At 46.6% G+C, this 16,319-nt stretch overlaps 1 protein-coding gene across 4 annotated transcripts in view; it reads left to right on the top strand.

The window, feature by feature from the left end:
• Window positions 1-16,319, top strand: part of FUBP3 (far upstream element binding protein 3) — a 49,504-nt gene that overhangs the window by 22,865 nt on the left and 10,320 nt on the right. For all 4 annotated transcript variants that reach the window (XM_087418916.1, XM_014782262.2, XM_004423582.2 and 1 more), the window contains exons 4-12: window positions 2,291-2,340; window positions 2,698-2,769; window positions 4,058-4,115; window positions 6,113-6,275; window positions 7,604-7,702; window positions 10,456-10,560; window positions 11,588-11,690; window positions 12,473-12,573; window positions 14,623-14,764. In XM_087418916.1, the coding sequence (XP_087275042.1) occupies window positions 2,291-2,340; window positions 2,698-2,769; window positions 4,058-4,115; window positions 6,113-6,275; window positions 7,604-7,702; window positions 10,456-10,560; window positions 11,588-11,690; window positions 12,473-12,573; window positions 14,623-14,764 (893 nt within the window). The remainder of the gene's footprint in view (window positions 1-2,290; window positions 2,341-2,697; window positions 2,770-4,057; window positions 4,116-6,112; window positions 6,276-7,603; window positions 7,703-10,455; window positions 10,561-11,587; window positions 11,691-12,472; window positions 12,574-14,622; window positions 14,765-16,319) is intronic.

Here is a 16,319-nt window from a genome sequence, read left to right as displayed (position 1 = left end):
TCTAATTGTTTATTGATCTGCCATCTGTACTAGAGTGTTAGAAAGTCAGAGGTTGAGAGTATGAAAAACCATGGGCTAGATTTCTTTGACTCAAGTTTTTTGTAGCCCTTTCCAAGACAGTGTAAGCTCAAAGGGTAAACTAATATGAGGTATTAAAAATCAGCCATTATTGTATGTAAACCTAGAAGACTTCTAGCATGTTAGAACTGCTCTTTCTGCCCACGTACATTTAATTTAAAAGGAGAGGACGTGAAATTTTCCCTCCTGGTTTGATGGTTTTCCCAGGATTTGTACTTTTTTTAATGAATCCTTCGCCTCTTCCTTTGAAAAGGTGTCTGAAGAAGTGTGAGTTGTCGGGCTTTCACAAGATCGAGCTTTTGGTACTCAAGAGACTCAGGCCTGGGAGGCCAGAAGCCTGAGGTCCACCCCTGCTGTAGTGATGGGGACTTGCTAGTGGACCTTGGATAGCTGCCCAGTTGATTTCCTGCCTGAGTTTCCCCTCACAGCCTTCCCTTAAACATTGAGGATTTAGAGAGATACAAAGACCTGGGCTTTAAAAAGACTAGTCTGTAAGATAGGATATTTATGGTCACAATGTTATCCTTCAAAAAGGATAAAATATACAGGGAACTATGCCACAGCTTCTCTTCTGTAATGGATGACATTTTGTGCTGTGCATCCGTTACTGTAACATCCTTAACCTTTGCCGGCAGTGATACAATTATATCCTCTTGTATTCTACATAAATGTTTGGGAGTTTCTAGAAATCACCAGGCATCAGTTAACCAAAAGATTCCTCCTGGTTTGTTACCTCTTTGTTTTTTAGTGACTTCATTTAAATAAGGTGGTTGTTAGTATCAAGTGTAACTTTCCTATAAAGCCATAATTAGTCAGGATTTGACTTTCCAAAATGCTTATACTTTGTGCATTAGATGCATGTCGGCCTTGCATTTACAACAGAGCTTCGTCTCCCAGGAGCTCCAAAGCAGTTCATCTTACTACGTTTCTTCCTCCAAGAAGGTCTTCCGGAATTGTTCCTGAGGGCTGAGGAACTGCCTGAGTTTTCGTGACATTTTGTATTGTGATAGTGTTGAACCCCTTCTAGTAGATTTCCCAGTAATATTTTCTGAGAGTAGACAGCCTGTGCTACGTATGTGAGCAGCAGCCTCGTGGCTACACATCCAGAAACACCTCCCAACAGGGCCCCCGTCTGTCTGAGCGTGTATTAAGCCATCCGAGGCTTGGCATCACCCTCCACAGTGTTACTGACGAAGAACCCCAGAAGTGCCTGAATTCAGGGAGAACTCGAATATCCCCAGAGGTAGAGAGAATCCCTGCGCACGTATAAACCTGGGGATGTAAACTCCAGGAGAACTCTGCTTGTTCCCGTCAGAATCATCCAGTGGCGAGTGCTGTTTATGCTGTTGCATTACTTCTGAGTGCTGCAGTTTCCCTAAAAACATGCACTTTATTCAGTCCTTTCCCTGATGGGTAAAAAATCCAGCTGTGTGAGAGATGTTTAAAAATGCTTACCTTTTTTTTTTTTTTAAACTACTTGCATTTAGCTTCCTCCTAAGGTACATGTTAGATTTAATTGCTTTCTGGGGTGTTGGGCAAGTGGATATTGTCCACACTATACTATATGGCCAATGTGAAGGTTGGTGTGAAAGAGCTAGTGCAGTAGTTGTTTTAAAAAAAAAGGCAGATAATGGATGGGCTAGCGTTTAACAGAAGGACCTTGCAGAGGAAGTGAGGTAACTGCTCCGTCCTGGTCACCACTCCTGAGGCCTCCGTCAGATACTGGTTCTGTTTAGGGCTATGTCTCACCTAAAAGACATAGATAAATTAGAGGGCGGCCAGAAAACCGTAAAAAGATTGGGAAAGAAGGAATGTTGAGGAAAAGTTGAACATCTCTTCATCTAGAGAAGAGACCAAAATAAAAATCTAAGCATTCTCCAAGCCCCCAAGGATCTTTACATGGTCAGCAGTACTGAGACTAGCTGTATGAAGAAAAGGCGGTGTTAGTGGAGTTGATGGTTTCATGAAGAACTAGAGGTTTTTCCTCGGACACAAGGCGAGGGGAGGCTTGGGTGTTTTCAAGGAATTAATGCCCCAGGGGTTCATAGATGATGCTCTTTGTACATGGTTGTAGACTTGTTGGCCAAATTGGCGTGATTATTATTTTAAGCCTTTATCTTCCAACATTGCCAATATGGGAAATGTGGGGAACCTAAAATGGCTGCAAAATTCTTTATTCTGTATGTCTTTCCAAAATGTTCTTTGTTTTTAGGGCAGTAATAACAGAAGAATTCAAAGTGCCTGATAAAATGGTTGGATTTAGTGAGTATCTGCATTATCCACTTACCCCTGCTTCCCGTCTGTTCTTTTCCTTTTGCTCTCTCGCTGTGAGCGTCTCTTGTAGTAGACTGCTTTGCACACCGTGTCTTCTAGAGCCCCAAAGCTCTGCAGGTTTCTCTCCAGGCCACGCTCCCCCCACTCCTCCTTTCCTCACTTCAGCTGGAGTACCCTGTATCTGTCTGCTGCGTTTCACATACGATTTCTGTGGGCTCATTGAGGCCAAGCTGACTGGTGGTGCTCTGAGTCCAGTGTAAATGTTTGTTGAATTAATTAAGTCATTCGTGCATGGTTAAACATGGAATGGGGGTGCATACTCTGACACTGTTCAATTTGTTTCAGTTATCGGCAGGGGAGGTGAGCAGATATCACGGATTCAAGCAGAATCTGGTTGCAAAATTCAGATTGCTTCAGGTAAGGGCTTTTTTTTTCATAGATCTCAGTTTGGTAGAAATCAGTATTTTGCAAAGTTTTCCAGATTTGATACCTTTGCTTGTTGCTTAGAAATTTGGGGGCTTGGGTGAGTATATGTGATTGTTGTTTTCCTTGCACTTCTGGAGCTGGACTCCCAGAGGAAAACCAGAAAGACCAGGGCAGAAGCGGGCCCAGAAGTGAGGCCACCCACTGGCCTCTCGGGGAGACCCTCCGCAGTTCTGTGGCCCAGCACGGCCCCTCCCAAACACCTGCCGCTCTAGGACCTCTGTTTTCTGCACCAGAATGTTATTCCAGACATAGTGGGGCCTGGAGGAGTCCTTGGGCTTTGGGCTCGCTCCTGGGGATTGCTCACTGGCTGTCCTGGATTAGACCAGCCCTGCCCTGTGAGGGGAAGAGGCCAGCTGGGGGTTCCGGCTAAAGTAGCACATGTTAAACACAGTTCAGGGCCTTTCCTAGCTTGGTCCATTTTGACCATGCAATATGGACAGAGACAGATTGAGGAAGAAGAATTTTTATTTTATTTACAGTTTTATCATCTAATTTGAGTTTGACCTCTTTTCACAGTGGAGAGGAGGAGGTTTAGAGGACATTCAACTATAGAAATGTTCGTCATTTAAAAAGATACTTATTACAGTGTCTTGAAGGCAGTAACTGCTGTTAGGTATTTCTCTCTCATTTTTTTTTTTGAGTAAGAATTTTAAGAGGTGGCTTTTTAGGAACAAAGTAAAGCGTCACATGTGGTGTTAAAAAGAAAGATTTTCCTCTCTTGTCAAATGGCCTGGAACCAGTTCCCCCTAGATGGCACTGATTTCTCGGGATATTCGTGTGGTAATTGGTGATAATCCTAATGTACATATAAATAAGTTCCTTGCTACTGTACCTCAGAGCTATTTGCAAACAAATGACCATTAAACCAGTCTCCAAATGGAGAAACTGAGGAATAGTAGGTTGAGTGACTCCAACACTTACTTGCCCACAAGTGGGTCAGAAATGAAGCTGAGACTGGTAATTAGGACCAGCTCAGAAACCCCTGCCGCGTCCTCCCACCTTCCCCTGCAGGACTCACTTCTACTTTGAGAATCTAGGGTGGAGCTACCAGCTTCATGTTCTCTCCCTAAGTGGAAGCAAACTGTCTTTTTCTGGGAGCCTGGGCTTCTGCAGGGCTGGCGCAGGAACCAGCCTGGAGAGACAGCCTGTACACAGAGGCAGAGGTACACGGTTGCCCGATGCCCACCAACACACCTCATCTTCTTGATTCTTCTTATAGAGAGTTCTGGGATTCCAGAGAGGCCCTGTGTACTTACCGGAACCCCAGAAAGTATTGAGTAAGTTTATTTTATTTACTTTTTCCTTTCACTCTTCTTCCTCCTTCCCCAAATGGGGAGAAATGGAAGGGCAAAACTGTTACTGAACGCTGTCGATCTATGCTGCAGTCTGGGCACCGAGCAGATGCTTCTGTAGAGAAGGATCTGGGAGGTTGCCACGCCAGGGGAGTTTTTCTGTTACCTTAAGCACAGAAGGTATCACCTTTTTTTCAAACCCTACAGAATTTCTCACAACTGTCATAACATCTCCTTCATAAACCAGGTTCCCACCCTGCCTGAATGCTCTAATCAACTTACTTCTTCCTTGTTAATGTCTCCTTCACCTGAGCAGGTCTGGATTAGTAAGCCTGTCACTTTGTGAACCATTGAGAATCCTGGTACCAGGTCTTTGCCTGGGGCTGATCCCATTGCTCTTCTGATGTTTGTGAACCAAATGCACTGATTCTTTGTGGCCATGGCTCCACTCAGAGAGCCGTGTGGATCGGCCAGAGCTTGTCTTGACTTTTGAGGCCCTTGCAACAGCCTTAAGACTAGCGTTGCTTTCCTACCCTGGTATACGCACACTCAGAGCCTTGTACCACCTGCAGGCAGGCCTCAGACATCCAAGAACCTCCTGGAGAAAGGGGATGTACTAACTTAGAGTCTGCTCACTTTGCTCTCTCAATCTACTGAAGAGCGTTGCATTTGGGGACAGGGGTGCTGAGATTATGTCTGGCTCAATAGTTAGGGCTGTTTTATTGTTTCCATTTCTCAGGGAGTCTAGATGAGTTTAAATTTTCTTGTTCTGCCGTAACGTTGCAAGCAGTGAACCAGAATAAATAGCACTGGCAGGTGTGCATTATAGGGCAAGCGGGATGGTTTTGCTGCAGTCAAGGCATTTTTCTTCCAACACAGGTTAATCTAGTACATAAGCAAAATATTAAAAAGCCAGCGTAACTGAGAAGATACACGAGGCTGATTCTATACACAAAGGCTCAAGACTGCAAAAGGCAGCCTCTGTTTCCTGCCTTTCTCTTCTTTCTTCCTACTCTTCTAACCTTTCCTGCTTCCTGTTCTACCCAAGCAGTCGAGGCAATGGGGTTATAACTTTAGGAGGAAACAGTTTCATCTGCTTCAGTGCGCAGTACAGCCAGTCTGTTTAGTAGCTGAATTCTTCCCTATTAGAGGAAACAAAAAATAGATGGTACGTGGTGATTTACAGAGTAAATACCTCAGATAACGGCCAGGGGAGATTCTGGTGCAGAAAAGGAAATCGGCCGACAGATGAGCACAGTAGGCTGGGTGCACTGTTGCAGCACTGCAGCTCCTCTCCCCGCCTTAGAGACCCAGCACCAAACAGCGTCACAGGTGAGATACAGGGTCCTGAACCTCGGACGTGAAAAGTGCAAAGCAGGGGTATGTGACTGTACAGCTGGGGCAGAGCTCTGCTGCCTCCTTCTCCCACCCACTGAAACCAAACGGGCCATTCGTAGCCTGAGCTAAAAGTCAGACTAGTCTGGTTGGTTATGGAAAAGAAATTTGGAGTTTGGGAATTCAAATGATGACTACTAACCCCTGCTTTCTTTCTTCCCCTCTTTCTCGTTGCTCTCTCCTGCCCTTATTTAACAAATGTCTGTGGAGGGTATACTCTGTGAGAAGGGTTATGCTGAATTGGGGAACAGAGATATGCAAAGGGATCAAAGGTGGTCTTTGCCACCAGAGCAGCTGACATTCTAAGAGGAGATGAGACGTATTTGTGGAGTGAATACGAGGCACAAGTACAGGCAGAGGGCATTCTTGGAGGGGGCTGTGTTGGAACGTTGGGATTACAGTGTGTGTTGCTTTTAAATTCCAGCCCAGTAGCGTGACGGATGGCAGAGGCCTCCCGGGTTGTGGGGGCAGGAGCTGGAGCTGGATGGAGGGCTGTCTTGACTCCTTCATGCTTTTCCCCCGGTGCTATTTCCTTTTCCTGGGTACCTAGATCATTCATTTAATGCTGCTTCTCTTCCCTCCCAAAGACAAGCCAAACGGCTCTTGGGGCAGATTGTAGACCGCTGTCGGAATGGACCTGGCTTTCATAACGACATAGACGGCAACAGCACCATCCAGGAGATTCTCATCCCTGCTTCTAAAGTTGGTCTGGTCATTGGCAAAGGAGGGGAGACAATAAAGCAGTTGCAGGTAGGTGAGCCCCTAGCAGAGCAGCCCTTAAGCAGGCCTTCATCTTCCTCCGTCTGCCCGGTTTGGGAGATCTTGTCATAACTGACGTCCCCCGGCTGGGCTGGCTGTGCATCCCGCAGTGCAAAGCTCCCCTCAGGACCTCTGCCCAGGTGGTTCCACGGTTCCTCCATTGGACAGAGATGTTCTGAACATTTGCTTTGGCCGGGCCTGGTGCCAGGTATGTTGCCAGGTCCTGGGGCCCCATGAACTGGCAACAGCCATTGTGGCAGTGAAGCTCTGTTAGGATCGCCTTGACCATCACACAACATCTCAGATAGCAATACTGTGTGCAGAGCGGGGGCTCTGAGCCACCAGCACTGCCCCTCGTTGGTTGTATGATCTTAACGTGTTCACGTAGTTTTTGAAGCCTGGGAGTCCTCGTCTGTACAGGCGGGGAAGTGCCGGCCTCACCGTTGTAGTGAAGGTGAAATCATAGCCGTTATTGTGTGTTTATGTGAGACCCTTAGCACAGAGCCGGTTACTGAGTAAATGATACGTGAGCATGAGCTGCTGCTGGCTCCAGAGTCCTTCGTCTGAAACGTGGGCCAAACATGTTCCCGGATTTAACACTCCCAGCAGGTTCCGGGGCTGCACCCTGTTAATCAAACGCGTGTTTCTATGGCTAAACGTGATGCTCACAGTGAGAGAAGGATGAGAAATACGCTCGCATGAGTCCAGGTTAGTTGTGCTGTGAAATTAGTCACAAACCCAGTTTTTATTTCAGAGCTTTTGGGCTTTTGAAGTTGCAGTCAGGGGTTGTGATGTGCCTGTGTGCCCTCTCCTGGCCCGGTCCACTGACTGTGAAAGGCACTCTAGTGTGGACTCTAAGAGTTCAGGGTTTGGAATCCCAGAATCCAGATTTTGGTCCCTTACTCATCAGCCCTGGAACCGTGGACAGCTTATCTCAGAGACTCTTCCTCCGTGAACTAGGGAAATGGTAGCCCTTCCCTCTCCTGGCTGTGCCTAAGCTCCAACCAGATGATGCTACATAGAGTACCTAGCTCCATGCCTAGCATTTCGTAGAGGTAGCTTATTTAATAGTTAGATATTCTAGGGACCAGAAAAGGAGGAGAGTTTTGGGAAATGATTTTCTGTATCACACTTGGACACTCTCTGGCGTGGCCTGTGTGTCAGCATTCTCAGCCCAGCTGCGTGGGCCGGGTGAGAGGGCAGTGCTGTGTGGTAGGTGGGACTTGCCTTACTGTGGACACCTTCTGGCCTCGTGCAGCTTCTTGTGCCACCCTGTGTTCTTGTTCATGACAGTGCTGTGCTGCTGTGTGCCCCCACAGGAGCGGACAGGTGTGAAAATGCTCATGATCCAAGATGGCCCATTGCCTACGGGAGCAGACAAGCCTCTTCGCATCACTGGAGACCCCTTTAAAGTACAGGTAGGAGAAAAACCGTGGGTCAGGCAGGTCCTGGGTGTGGGGTGCCACTTGGTAGTAACTTGTAGAGCTTTAATGTCATTGAAGAAGTTACAAAACTGGATGTTCCTTTTTGAAGGTAAGCTGTTTTCCCAAGCCAAGTTTGATGATGAAAAGAATCTCGGGTTGTGCTGCCTGATACCAGAGCCGCTAGCCACATGTGGCATTTAAATCAATTCAAATTAAATAGAAATTGAGTTCCTCATTTACACTGGCCGTATTTTGAGTGCTCAAGAGCCGTATGAGGACAGTGCATATACAGAACATCTTCATAAGTGAAGAAGGTTTTGCTGGACAGCGTAGTACTGATCAGATGCAGTTTTCGATTTGTTGACCTGTGATGCAGGCTCTGTTTGGCTTTTATTTGCCTGTTCTGTCTCCCGGCCCATTTTTGTAAGACCTCAAGCTGAGGTGGGAAGTGAGCAAAGGGGCCAGCACCACACGGGGCACATGTGTGCCCTCATAGCAAGTGTCCTGTGTCCTGGGCTCCCAGCCACAGAGGACAGCCCCGGTTGCTGAAAGCAGTCAGGGGCTTAGTTGTAAATCACCTGGGATGGTTCTACCCTCCAGCTCCTCCTGTGAGCAGGAGTGTGAGTGGGCGGTGGCTCTAGGTTTGTGTCTGTCCCCGGGAAATATGCATGCTCTCTCTGTCACCTGCTGCAGCCTGCCTCACCTCCGCTGCATTTAGAGTAGCCCAGGGTGGCGCACCTGGTCCCTCAGCAACAGCTGCTCCACCGGGGGAGCTTTGGGGCTTTGATCTAGTGGAGGTTACCAGTCTCCGGCAGAATACTTCACCCAATTCTTGACGCTGTCATTCGGCTGACCTCAAACTGATATCATTGGTAGTTTTTTTTTGTCAGATACATATGTAAAATAATGGTCTTAAAACAGGATTGAGAGCCTGGGATTAAAATGGTTTCTTTCCTTAGGCTCCAGTCATGATGCAGCCCCTCACCCCCTGCAGGCCAGGGCCCCCGAGTGCCTCCTCCCCAGAGTTGCTAAACCCTCTGGAGGTGAACAGGTGGGCTTTTTAAAAGTCACATTGCGTGATCTTTCCTCACTTTGCTCGTACAGTCCAGCCTCTGGACTCCACGCTGTGACGGTGTAGAACTCTTCGGGAAGGAGCTGGAGAGCCAGTGTGCTGGAGCGCTGTGCTGGACTGCAGAGTGCCTGCCTCCCGGCGGCCCTCCCACTACCTTCTCTACTGGGGCCTTTGGTTTTATCTTTTGTAGAAAAAAATAACTGACCAAAGAGCTTATTTCATTGATGTTTCATGAATTTGTAGGAAATAACTATAACAAAAGGTTTTCCGTATTTTTTTATTACAAAACTTTCGTGTGTTGGGGCCGACCTGGTGGCATAGTGGCTAAGATCGTGCGCTCCACTTCAGTGGCCCGGGGTTTGCAGGTTCGGATCCCAGGCACGGACCTACACACTGCTTGTCAAGCCATGCTGTGGCGGCGTCCCACATAAAATAGAGGAAGATGGGCACAGATGTTAGCCCAGGGCCAGTCTTCCTCAGCAAAAAGAGGAGGATTGGCCACAGATGTTAGCTCAGGGCTAATCTTGCTTGCCAAAAAAAAAAAACCTACGTGTATTCCACATTTTTTATTTGGTAAAAGCTGTTTGCTGTGTTTAGGGTAAATTGTTGTTTGCTTTCTCTCCCTACCTTTTTATTATGAAAACCTTCAAACATACAGAAAAGTTGAAAAGATAGTACAGTGAACATTGTATTCCCTCATCCTTCCTATCATTTTGCCATTTGTGTGTGTTTCATTCTTTATCTTTTTGCTTTACCATGTGTAAGTGGCAGATATGACTCTCCACCCCTAAATCCTGCAGCATATGTCTCCTAAGAATCAGAACTTTGTTCTACAAAACCACGCCTAAGAAAATTAACAGTAATCACACAACATCATTAATAGCCAGTCCGTGTTCAGATTTCTTCACATGTCCTGAGACTCTAACTGCTGTTTTGGTTTGGTGTGATTTGATTTTTCCAGAACCAGGACTCACTCTAGGTTCCCACATTCCCTTGAGTTGTCATGTACGGTTGATCATTAGTGCAGATTCACCTGGGGCAGTGCTGGGTGTGGGCAGGCACACGTGTGGGGTGCGCTGACGTAAGGGCTTTCTTTGGGGAGAGGACGCTGACTGTGCCTTGGAGACCGTCAGCTTCCGGGGGTGGGTAGTCTTGCCGGTCGGTGATTGAGACATTGGAGCTCTGAGTGCTGGAAGGTATTTTCAGGCTCCCAGCTTCTCTTTCCCGCTCACCTCCCTGGAGCTCCTCTGCGGAGGGACAGCTTGGTCGTATCTTCTTTTTCATGGAACCTGCCCACTGTCAGAGCTCTCAGAAAACCCGCCCCTCGCTAGAAAGAAACACCACACCAGAAATGCCTCGGGGTGATCGTAACCAGGTTCTGACCGAGCACGAATGTGTTGACCCAGCTGTGGCTTAAAAGAGGGGGTACCCTTATCTGTGTGGACATTCTGGGCGATGTGAAGAACATGTCATTTAAGATTTGATGATGTACAACCCTCACCAGCAGCCTGCCTCTCTCCCATAATATAATATCCAGGGTGAGTTCTCCCACAGCTGAGCGCCTTCTGAGTCTTTAAGCCCAACTCAAGAGGGTTAGATTTTGAAATTTTACTTGGTGTCATGTCTTTTTTAAGGATTTTGTTTTCCATAATGCCTTTTATTTCTGTTTACGCAGCAAGCAAGAGAAATGGTATTAGAGATCATCCGAGAAAAAGACCAAGCCGACTTCCGAGGTATACGCGGTGACTTCAGCTCCCGAATGGGAGGAGGCAGTATAGAGGTAGGCTCGACCGGCGGGTCAGTAGGCAGATGAGGTTAGGTTTGTGATTGGAGGTCACACCTCTCTAACCTTGAGCAAGTTATTTAATTTTCTTCTCATCTGTGAGACTCTCCAAATACAGTCACTTCCCTGGGTGGCATGAGGAAGGCCTGGGATAGTCAGCTGTACTGAGGGAGCCAGCTGCATCCCCCTGGTTTTGAGGCTGTGTTTCAGAGCTTCTGCCACCGCCCAGTGAAGACCAAAATTCAGGTTTTCTTGGTGATCCATGTTGTGATTATGTCAAACTAGGAAGCCTGTTTTATTGATGAGGTGGAATGGGATTAAAATCAATGCATTAGAATGAAAGTTCGATCTATGCTGCAACATGAATGGACCTTGCAAACATTATGCTTAGTAAAATAAGCCAGATACAGAAGGACAAATCTTGTATGATTCCACTTAGATGAGATCTCTGGAATAGGAGAATTCACAGAGATAGCAAGTAGAATGGGGTGACCGGGGGCTGGGGAAGGAGAAGTTACTGCCTCAGGGATGCAGTTTTTATTGGGGATGATGTAAAGGTTTGGGGTACAGATATCGGCAATGTTTTCACGACGTGAATGTAATTAATGCCGCTGAATTGTATGCTTAAGAATGGTTAAAATGATAAATATTGTGTATATTTTACACAATAAAAAAATGAAGAAAAAAACATTTTAAAGAACCATTAGCATAATCTGTGTGTGTGGTATATTTGTTTATTTCATAGAATTTGGGAGATAAATTTGCCATTTTTAATCTTTTTATCTATCTGTAAGGTTTATTCCTGCTTCATTTTTATAACTATTTTGATCAAATCTCAGACTTATGGACAGGAATGCAATCATCAACCATAATATTTTTCCTAATAGCAAAAAAGACACTTATTGTGTCCTTTGCAGGGATGCACTGCAATACAAATCAACTTCTTTGTCAAAAAATGATGTATCCTTTAAGAAAAGACAGGTGTGCAAAAAGCTCTGACGAGGTTTTGTGTATCTGTGCTTAGGTGTCTGTGCCCAGGTTTGCTGTTGGGATTGTAATAGGAAGAAATGGGGAAATGATCAAAAAGATCCAGAATGATGCCGGTGTGAGGATTCAGTTCAAACCAGGTTGGTCTTGATGATTCTCAAAAATCCTTAGCATTATAAAGAATTGTAAAATACCTACAAAAATAGGGACTTTGTAGTTAGCCCATGTATTCTATTACCAAGTTACCAATCTAAGTTTCTCCTCTGGGCCCTTGTTTCTGTCCTTGAACAGGCTGGCTTGTCACCCTTCTCATGCCAGAACACTGGCCCAGGGGGGTCCAGGCCTTTTTTTTTTCCTTAGATGAGTAAAATTGGGGGAAATCAACATAGCATTTCCAGCTTTTAATTTTACCACCTAAGGACTTAAAAAAAAACCCTCCTATTTTGATTTCATAAAAGTAAAGATAACTTAAAACCATAAAAAAAGGACAGACATCTTAGAATAAAAGATAATTTTTTAAATTTTACAAATTTACCTTTATGAGCAAAATTGTCTACGTTGTCTTTATTTTCCTCATGTCTCTGAAGACGGGAAGACATTATGATGGGCTAAGTTTTGGAAACTATTGCCATAGCTCAACTCTATCTTCCTTGGTTTTTTTTTCTTTTAAGTTTAGTTTATTTAATGATACCTTTTTTAAATGGCTATAATTGCAAAAGAAATGAATATTGACATGAACCATGCAAAAAAAAATGTAGCCGTATATGTTTCCCCATCCAAAAGATTCTCCGAATCTGGTGATGTTCTTATTAACCTATTGCCCCTCTGGCACTGGTAGGAATAGTGATTGCAAATCAGATTGACCTTGGTTTCTTTCTAGAGCTGGGCTTTTTCTCATCCCATCTCTCACCCTGTTCCGCAGATGACGGTATCAGTCCAGAGAGAGCTGCGCAGGTCATGGGCCCCCCAGATCGGTGTCAGCACGCAGCGCATGTCATCAACGAGCTTATTCTTACAGCCCAGGTGGGTCTGGCTCTCGAGTTCAGATATCTCACCCGCAAAAGCAGAGAGCGCCACACGGGGCTCTTGGGGCAGCACCAAGGAGCAGTCATCCCTCTCGAGTCACGTTATTGGAAAGCAGCGCTCTTGTCAGCTGTCTCCCTCTAGATTTATAGCCAGTCGCTTCTCTACGTCTACCTCTTCCCTGCCTTCATTTTTTTTTTTCTGCGAATTTATTACTCTCCTGCCTCTATTATCCCAGAATCTAGATTTTCATTACACAGAAAGTTCCTGACTATTTAAACTGGGGAAGCAGAATGCAGATTGCCAAGTTTCAAACAATCGAGTATACTTAGTATAAAATTGTATTAAGTAAAATCTAATCTTAGCTTTCGAAAGCACTTTGGGGTCCTCCAAAGTCTTAAAGGTGTCTTCACGCACTTGGTTCATGTACGTCTTTGTCTGGAATGTGAGGAAGCTTGTGTAACATTGTTAGCACCTCCATCTGCCCCACTGTGAGTTGCTCTGGGGAACCGCCATAGCTGATGGTAGGTTGGCGTGTCCCCTGGTTGTGTAGGACTGAGGAAAAGTTTGAGAACAGTTGTAGCTAAAGGAAGAAGCAAGACAGTGGGAATTGTAGATCCAGCTCTGCCATCAGCCACGTGACCTTGGACAAGCCTTTGAACCTCCCTAGGCCTAGTTTTCTCAGCAGCAAACCTACGGGTTTGCACCAGGTGGTGCTCCCCCCATGACCCCCTGAGTCCTTTGGGGGTACATGCTGAAGTCACCCCAGATCTACTGAACCAGAATATCCAAGAGGGGGGCTTGGGTTTCACCCGGAGTCCCAGGCAGTTCTTAGGATTTGACAGATTCAGGAAAGAGTCAGAATGATCTCTGACATCCTCCCAAGTGGTAAGAATTTATGAACCAGAACTGCAAAGGCTGCAAGATGTTTAGGAGAGAGCCTTGTCTTCCAGAGTCTGCGGCATACCCAGCAAGTTGGCACTGTGTGTGTGTATGTTAACGTAAGTCCCTAAAATTACCTTGTTTACTTGTCATTTGCCTCTCATAAAAGCCGAGTGCGGGAGAAAAGCACTCCAATTATCTCAGTTTTCTGCTGGTTTAGAGTCTGGGTAAACGTTCAGTTTACTCTTAATCGACACGAGCAGGCTTGGCAAACATTTCTTCACCATGTTGAATGCCTGTTCGGAACAGCTTCTCCCTTCCTGAAGGTACTCGTGGCTTGAGCAAGTCTGCCCTCAACATTTAAAAGACCTTAAATACTGCTGCCCCAGTGACTCAGAGGACAAATGCTGGAGATTTGTTGTCCTTGAATGAAAAGGATCTTCCTTCTGTTAGGTGTTGGACGTGGGCTTTGCTCTCTGCTCGGGGAGCAGTTTGAGAATGAGTCAGAGACTTCTTCAGCCCCAGACCGTGGGCCAGAGCACCGGGCTTGTTCCCTCCCTCTTTGAGGGAGTGGGACAACCAGTTTTTCTTTAAAATTCCTTTTATCGTTTTTGCTGGTTGGATTGCAGTGTGTTTTGACTCATACAGCACTGTCTGGATTACTCTGTATCAGCCTGGTCAGAGGAGGGTCAGAAGGCATACATTGCCACTCGTGTGTCACTTTCAAATGCCTGTAACTCTTTAGCATCTAATGTCCGGCTTCTGGTAGACCCAGCACGCATTAGCCACAGGAAAGGGCAGGCTCAACGTTGAGAAGAAAACCAACTCCCGATGCCTGTAGATTAGGGCCCAGTAATTAAAACACAAGGGAAAAGGGCATTGGGCTTCAGACTTGGGAGTTGATATCTGACTGCCTGTTTTAGTCAGGTCTCTTTGTGCTGTTCTGTAACCACATGCCTTTATCTGCACACGTCCTCTTTGAATGCGCCTGTGATTTGTGCTAATTCTGGTTTTAAAGAGCACTTCAGAATCTGAAATGTGGAAGGGTGCTCAGGTTCTCCTGTGTGGCGTTGATTACATCCTGTCACTTAGCCTCCTCCCGAGACATGAAAAGCGGTGCTGGTGGCAGTGGCAGAAATCGTCACTTGAGCTTTGCTTCCTTCCCAGGAAAGAGATGGCTTTGGAGGCCTCGCACTGGCCAGAGGAAGGGGCCGTGGCCGTGGTGATTGGAGCGTGGGAACCCCTGGTGGTGTCCAGGAGATAACGTACACAGTGCCAGCCGATAAGTGTGGCCTTGTCATAGGCAAAGGTAAGAGGCAGCTGCTGGGGTTTTACCTCCCCCCTCAGGCTGTTTTACCTGGGAGCAGACAGGCCACATGTAATACTTTAGAGCATGAGACTAAGCCTGTTTGCTGCACTTGACGGTGGCATCAGCTGCCTTCTGCAGGAACCCTGGTTTGCATGGGTCTCCTCATGAATGGGGGCAGAGCGAGTTTTTCGTTATCGAGTATGGACAGACGGTAAGTAAGACCTGCCTGTCGGAGCAGCTTAGGATGTTGAGAAGGTGCCCTGCACAAGATGAGGGCCCCTGAATGTTTGTCCGTCGACCGATTAGTCATTAACTTGCCTCCAAGGAACTTAGAGGGGCGGTTAAGATAATTTCCTCAGGTGAAGGTTGTTTTCTGACAAGCGTGGCACTTTTTTCTCTTACTGGATTTGGATATTTGGTCTTTATTGACACAACATGTGAAAATGGTTTATATAAAATAAATAAAAATTGATTTGTTCGTTTCTGGGCATTTTAGAAAATTCTACGTTAGGTAGAAATTCCTGTTAATGGCTAATGTGGCTCCTTCCTGTCCTTCAGTGAGGAGCAAGGGAGAGAGCAGGCAGATTTCTAAGCCATCGTTGCTGGTTCCCTTGGGCTGGCCTTGGGACCAAGAAAGGCTGCTGAGAGCAGGACTGTGGCCCTTCCTGGCTGCGGGCTCAGCCTCTCTGTGTGCTGGCCGCAGCCTCGTGCCGGCTTTTGTATTTGACAACATGGAGGATATAAATACAGTTTTCTCCCCAGAGTTTCTCTAGTTTCTTTGATCAGCAGTCACTTCTTAGCTGGCGGAGGGTGCTGGGATTCCACAGGACATGATGTGGGAAGGTCCCCAGGGACAGAAAGCTGAGGCTGCCGTGGCACATCCTCATGAGCTGGGCAGGGTGGGAGCTCCCCCGACCCTCTCGTTCCCCTCCCAGAGCCTGCACTCGGCCCTCCAGTGGACAGTGTGTGTCTCATACTCTTTCGGATTATTACCCTCTCAGAAGTGCTAGGAACCGTGTGGGTTTGTTTTAATTTTCTGGCACGGTGTACAGGCCGATGAGTCTTTCATGGATGTTGTTAGCTGCCCGAGTGCTGTGACAGGTCAGACTACCACTCAGACCGTCAGCTCGACTGCCGTGAGACTAACTGCGGTGGGTTGAGAGTGAGATCTAGGTTTCTCTGCCTTTTGAGCACCATTTTGTCAACAAGGTTTTCATTTGGTTGTGTGTCTCCTCTGGACGCTGGCAGAGCCTCGCTGTCTTCACTGCGACAGTTCTTCATAGTTGGTGAAATCTTGCTGCTCACAGGACAGCCCCTCCTAGCTGCCCTCTACAAAGTCATCCTGAGCGATTCCCCGAGGAAGTGACAGCAGAACGAAGCAGTAACTGATACCATGTCCTGGTGGTCCAGTAGCAGCCTCAAACATCCCAGGAGAAGTTTTGTTGGGGTGGGAAGGTCTTTCTATACTCCGCCCGCAAGGGCTGGGTAGGAGGAACTCCTCCTCCTTGGGAAAGGCGCGTGGGTGAGGGAGAGGGGAGAGGGAGCCACACACAGT

This window comes from Ceratotherium simum, chromosome 29 (assembly GCF_057802395.1).
Source record: "Ceratotherium simum simum isolate JZ-2026a chromosome 29, ASM5780239v1, whole genome shotgun sequence".
Taxonomy (NCBI): domain Eukaryota; kingdom Metazoa; phylum Chordata; class Mammalia; order Perissodactyla; family Rhinocerotidae; genus Ceratotherium; species Ceratotherium simum.
Note: the sequence above shows the minus strand (reverse complement) of the source record. Positions and strands in the feature narration are given on the sequence as shown.